Source organism: Limulus polyphemus, unplaced genomic scaffold (assembly GCF_000517525.1).
Source record: "Limulus polyphemus unplaced genomic scaffold, Limulus_polyphemus-2.1.2 Scaffold940, whole genome shotgun sequence".
Lineage (NCBI taxonomy): Eukaryota > Metazoa > Arthropoda > Merostomata > Xiphosura > Limulidae > Limulus > Limulus polyphemus.
In genome coordinates, this window is record NW_013666550.1 from 322,929 (window position 1) to 329,852 (window position 6,924).

A 6,924-nucleotide genomic window follows, 5' to 3' on the forward strand; every position below is an offset into this window, starting at 1 on the left:
CATAGACTACGGTCCTGTCTTCAAGGCGTGGCTTCGTGCCAGTTGGCAGTCGACTTGGGGTGAGCAACGTCATAACAAGCTTTTACAGATCAAACATTATGTTGTTCTTTGGCCATCTTGCTTCCGTTAGAATCGGAAGGAGGATGTTGTCTTGGCAAGGCTATGCATTGGTCACAGTTTTTTAACCCATCATTTTCTTTTATCCGGTATTGACTCACCAATGTGTAGCCATTGTGACACTCAAGTCACAATAGCCCACATTTTACTGTCGTGCCATCGTTACGACCGTGAGCGGCGGCACCATTTCAGACACGCATTTTCTAAGAGTTTATCCCTGACGTTGGACAGTGTCATTGGTAATGGTGACACTATCCGACTAGATTGTATTTTTATTTTTTTACACACTATACGTCTTTTTAATTGTATATAAATCTTTTATCGGCATATTTTGGTTTTAACTCTCTGTATTTTTACATTTTATTTTAATTTACTTTCACTGTGTTTACTGGTTGTTTGGCACAGATAGCCTCGTTGCTTCGCGCCATAAAGCACCAACCAACCAAATTTAAAGCATAATACATTATATTAAGTAACAGTGAATTACTTGTATCATAATTATATTGTAACACTGTTTACTGTTTCATAGATAGTGTGATATCACCAAAAACTGATCACTTTAGGGAAGGATATATAACAAAATAGTGATATAGTTGGATCATGAAGAAGTGTTCAGATCGGGGGTTTAGAACTTAAAAGATAAGAATATCTCTTGCACTTAATAGCATTTGGAAACAGAAGCATATGAATCAACTCGGAGAACAAGGACCATTCCAAATAGCCTTGCAACCAGTCATACCCCAGCTATGATAAGCAAAGTGTCATGTCTTAAAGCAGGTCAAGATCCATGAACACAAAGGTTAGTGACAAAATTTGTCCATGTGTCTGGGCAGCAATATACAACATAACAAAGAAGGATCTTTATCTGGAAAAGTGACTAGTGAATACAAGTTTCTACTAAAACATATCTGTTCAATTATCACATTCCTCGAGCAGCTGGAGAATGAAATGGGTCTCCATGCTATTCTATCCAAAATCATACCAGTCAAATCACCAGATGCAGTACCTATAGATTTTTGTGCAATTGGATAGTTGAAAAGGGCTCTGGAAAATTGTCATTCTCATGTACAAGATGCTCTATGGAAAGCCTATCTGGAGGGATGGTTTGCTTCAGACATAACAGTCTTATGATGGAATCTTTTGAAATGGAAACTACACTGTAGGAATATTGTCAAGATTCACGGTTGTCAGGTACGACATGACCAGACTTGGTGACATGGACTGTAAAAACGTGTTGAAGCTCAAAAATCGTATACCGATCTCACCTTCTGTATAACTGTAATTTTTGGGAAAGAGTTAAGAATAACCCGTGGAAAAGGTATTCTTCAGTAAAAGGTTTTGTGAACAATAGGCTTTTTTCCTGCGCAAGATCTTTAAAAAGAAACAGAAAGAAAAAAAAATACAAATGTAAATATAAGCAATTTAATCAAAATTAAGCATCAATATTGAACTTTTGTTTAAAAGTTAGTAATTTCACATTTTCATTACACGTCACGTACTTCATTTGAAGAATGGTGTAAATTAAGCAAATTCAATAAATATTTTTAGCATTGGAAGATATTAATCCAACTGAAGGAGAAAAAGATATAAAATAAAATCAGTTATGTTAATGCTAATTTTACAGCTCAATTATTTGTAGTGCTTGAAAAACAAACAATTATTTGATTATTTTAAGAATTAATATGAGAAACATATTTCATAAAGTAAATCAAATAATTGTGCAATAACTCAGTAATCTTGAATGGTGGGTAGTTCGAATATTTGTTGACTGGGTTGGTGCAAGATTTGCTGTTTGTGGTCTCCTTGGTAAAGAGGATATGGTATTCACAGAATGTGAATAGTGGGCAGTTGGAATACTTGTTGACTGGGCTGGTGCGAGACTTGCAGTTTGTGGCCTGCTTGGCTGGAAGTTTCTGCCATATTCATATTCATAGTTTGGTATCATACTAGAACATTTTCTGGTTTTCCTTTTACTTATTTCTTCCTCTGTATCCTCAAAGGTCATTATGTTACCTAAGAAAGATAATTGCAAATTTGCTAACTGATAGTGCCTTATATCGATTTGCATGTCCTGAAGGCTGTAATTAAGAGGTTTTTTTTGCCAAACAGCAATGGAAAGCTTTGTCGTTTTCAGAGGATTCATGTTCATATGCTTCTTCAAAAGAAGAAAAAAACTTGTTAAGTATAAATTACTACTTTTGTATTGGTAGTGTAGAATTGGTTCTATTACCTGAAGCAACCCATACTTTGAAGCTTCTTGGTCCATTACCTGGTAACTTCTTCCACCAGCATTTTCAATGAATAATAGAAGTGATCCTGGTTTCATTGTTTTGAAAATTTGCTGAAAAACAATTGTAGAACAAAGATCTGCTGAAGTAAAACAGGATAACTACTTGTATAACAATGATCTGGTAAAGTAGCAATAAAATTAGTTGAAGAAAAACATACTGGTAAAGTAATACCACGACTTTTTAAAAATACGAATAGTCTGATAAAGTAATACAGTGAAATTATATGGTAATACCTTGGTAGTGACTTAAAGATATTTTAGTATGAAACAAACCATCATAAATTTAATAAAGAATCAACAGGATTGTATTCACGTTGATGAAAAGGACATTAAGAAGAGATAGGAAAAGTATTATGAAGAAATGATGAATGTTAAAAATGATAGAAGGGTTTCGGAAGAAGTGGCAGTCATTGAAGGTCCAGTGGAAGTATTCAGAGGGTTGGAGGTAAAGAGAGTTATTGACAAAATGAAGCTTGAGAAATTGAGTGATCCATCTGAAATGGTAATGAAAATGATAATAGCTTTGAAATAGGAGTGCATTGAATGGGAATGGCAGGAAAATATTTTAGAGGGAAGTGGTATTGGTGCTTTGTAGATTTGGAAAAAACATATGATAGGGTGCCATGAGACATCACTTATTAGTATCCCAGGAAGAAGAGAGTCCCACAGCAGTTGGTGAGCTTAGTTAGATGGAGCAAAGACAGTATTAATAATGAAACAAGGAAGAACTAAAGTATTCAGTAGTTTTATACACCCAGTTATAAAAATAGATATTATAATCTCACCAGTACATGCACAATTACAAAACCCAATAAATATTAAAATCTCAGTATTACATAAAGAATCACAAAAATCAACAAGCATTAAAATGTCAGTAGTACACACATACAATAACAAAACTAAATAGGTATGAAAATATCACCTTTACAAAAATATCCTACACGAGTCCTATAAAACATCCTAAAGGATTCAGTAGGATCATATAGCAAATTTGTTATATATTGCCTTCTGGTTTTAATGACAATAATTAATATATAAAATTTTTCTAAGTATTTAAGTTTATTCCTTATCATGTAGTATATAATTTAAATGTATACATGTGCACTGTTGTCCTGAAAGACCTATGAAGTTTTCTTTTAATTTTACATTTATATGAAGACAGGCAGTGAAGTGGATGAGAGAAACCAGATGTTCAATGAAGAACACCAACCAACAATTCAGAGGAGGCAGAATGACCAAGGTGGTGCTAAGGAGAAAGTGAGTATTCATTTAAAAGACATTGTTTATTAAAAATATTAAGCTTGTTACTCTTGTAGTAATTATATGTACAGTGAGTTATTTTGCTATTTTATTTTTCCAGTATTGAAAGTTAAAATTGGGAAAACATCTGTGGAAACTGTGCTAAATATTTCTAAACAAAAGTATAATGTATTTTTGTAGGTTATGTATGTGTGTAAGTTGAAAACTCAGAATTTAAATAAAAATAATTATATTGGAACATTTCAAGATAATTAATCTCTTAAAATATTTTAATTTTTTATCTACTACATAATTTCTTGTTTATATTTTTATGTTCAATGATGAAACAACAAAGAGTAAGAATAACTTTTGTTATGGAAAATATTTCTTAATTTATTTTGATGTTTTTTTCTTTTATTTTTCACAGGCTACAAGTAAGGATGAAACATTCCTCCCTGAAAGAAAGTGTACTATTAATTCTGTCATATGTTATCAAACATAAGCTTTCAGATGATGCATTGCAAGATATGCTGTCACTATTATCATGTTTGAGAGGAGAATTTCCAAAACTATCTAAACATTTGTTTTATAAATATTTTAGTTGTTTTGAGCATTGAGGTTTACTTGAAGACATTTGTGGATGATTTAAAAGAACTCCACGATACAGGTATTATTCTTGGTTCCCAAGAAGAGAAAGAGTAAAAGTGCATATTCATGTCTGCTCAACTGATTCAGTTGCAAGACCACAGCTTAGAAATACAAATATGTTTAATGAATTGTATGGATGTGCTTTCTGCTATCCAAGCAGTAGAAGTTTAACATCCTATCAGTGATGTCAAGGGACCCTCTCCTTTGCTATTTTTACCTCTTTTCAACATCATTAGATCTTGGATACATGAATACATGCATTGTGTGCTACTAAGTGTTGTTAGAATGTTTGTTTTTATGGCTAGATTGAAAACATCACAAGGCTCCATGGTATATTGAAAGTCACTTCACTGAACTTGATAGATATCTTAAACAAATTACACCACCAGAAGAAATCACAAGAACTCCAAGGTATCTTCTTGATAGGAAATACTGGAAAGCATCTGAATGGTGATCATTTTACAATATTATTCACTCCTTACCCTTTCCAATATATTACCTGTGAGTTAGTTAAGACACTGGGCACTTTTTGTGTATTAAATTTACAAACTTCTTAAAGATTTAGTTGCCAAATCAACTGTTGAAAAGGTGGAACTTGTAAGGAGACTTGTGAAAGAAACTGAAATTCTGTATGGACAGTGTCATATTACTATTAACAAGGCCCGGCATGGCCAGGTGGTTAGGGCGCTCGACTCTCAGTCTGAGTGTCACGGGTTCGAATATTCGTTACACCAAACATACTCGCCCTTTCAGCTGTGTGGGCATTATAATGTGACAGTCAATCCGACTATTCATTGGTAAAAGAGTAGCCCAAGAGTTGGCGGTGAGTGATGATGACTAGCTGCCTTCCCTCTAGTCTTACACTGCTAAATTATGGACGGCTAGCACAGATAGCCCTTGTGTAGCTTTGTGCGAAATTCAAAACAAACAGACAATCAACATTCATTTTTTGTTGCACATTTCAAGAAAAGTTTTCTGCATTTTTGTATTCTTCTTTCATTAAAATTAATTTAGAAAAATTGAATTGCTTAGTAAAACTAATGCTAGTCAACCTCTGCTTTTATATATGAAGATTATAACAGAGTTCAATTGTTTTTTTTAAAGAAACACAATTAATCTCTAAGCAGATCTATGAGACTTACTGTATTCTCCAAGAAATTCAGAAACAAACAAGAATCTTGCAAACACAGAATGAACATGTGAGGTGTTTATTTAGCAAATTACTAGGCTCTATGGGGATTCAGTTGTTACATTCTAGAAAACTTGGTAGTGAATTTATCACTCTTGGTCTTCCAGAAGATCGTAAAATTTCAGTTACTCAACACATTTCAATTTGTAGATTGCTTGGTAAAACATGTAATTTGAGGGAAAAAGGTATGTTTGATGACAGATTTATTTTTAAGCATGATTTATACCATACACAGAGCTCTAAAAGTAGTACAAAATAATCAAACTCTATAGTAGAGTTTTAAAATGGCAAAATTGAGGACATTGTTGCTGCTATAGTAGTTAATTGTGAAAATGAAATGTGTGGAGGTCATAAAAACATTGCTATTGTTCTAGTAAAACCAGTAATAAAAGTTAAATATTTTATTAATATAGCACCTTTAAATATCTCCACAAATCTTTTAATGGAAAGAAGAAGTTCAACAAGTTGATGCATTATTTGTAAAATATATTAAAAAAAAATGTGTCAAAATGAAAATTGATAACAAACTTTATGTATGCATAACATCAAACATAAAACAGAAAGATTAAATAAAAAAGCCTGCATTGAATTTTTTATGTTTTTCTTTGGTTATACATATAGTTACCAAAACAATTATGTATTAAGCTAACTAAAAACACATACTGATTTTAATGCTTAACTAGTATGGTTAATGTAATGTATATGATCAAAGTTTTTCTGTTTGTATTTGTATTTAAAAATGAAATTATTTGATATAATGTATTTAACTGTGTATTATCACGTGTGCTATTATTTTTGAATATAAAATGTTTCTTTGACATTTATGTATGTTTCTTTCATTAAAATTAATTTAGAAAAAATTTAATTGCTTAGTAAAACTCATACTGGTTAATTCTATATTATTAAATTCTTATCAACTATCACTTTACATGATTTATGTATTAAACAATGAGTGATAACTATTCCTAAAGATTATAATGACCTACTTAAAATGCTGTCCAAGAATGTTTGGAATTAATACAAAATTTTAGGAGATTTCTATAGAGCACTGGTTATGTATACGTTATTTTCTCTCATATAGAAACTGGTGATCCAATGGCTTACAAAACTCACTTAGCCCAACAAAAATACACTTATATATCATATTTATGGAAACAATAATTTGAAAATCTTACATTTGCAGGATATATCTAATGGTAATTTTTTATTAAAAGTGTTTTAAGTCTTGTGAATCCGTCCTTTGTATCTTTGTAGGATTTTTCTGTTTGTCCTATAAGATTGAGTTTAAACCTCCTTTGTTTCCTATAAGACTGAGCTTAACTTTGTGTGTATGCTATAAGATTTCATTTTGTCCTATAGGACTGTCTTTAAACCTATTTTGTATCCTATAATATTTCAATTTGTTCTATAAGACTGTGCTCAACCTTGTGTGTTTCCTATA

The 6,924-nt window shown here is 31.9% G+C and overlaps 1 protein-coding gene across 1 annotated transcript in view; it reads right to left on the minus strand.

The window, feature by feature from the left end:
* Positions 1-1,699: 1,699 nt before the first annotated feature.
* Positions 1,700-6,924, minus strand: part of LOC111086231 — an 11,239-nt gene continuing 6,014 nt past the window's right edge. Inside the window, exon 2 of the mRNA XM_022388250.1 lies at positions 1,700-2,458. Within this exon, the coding sequence (XP_022243958.1) occupies positions 1,826-2,458 (633 nt within the window). The 3' untranslated portion in view covers positions 1,700-1,825. The remainder of the gene's footprint in view (positions 2,459-6,924) is intronic.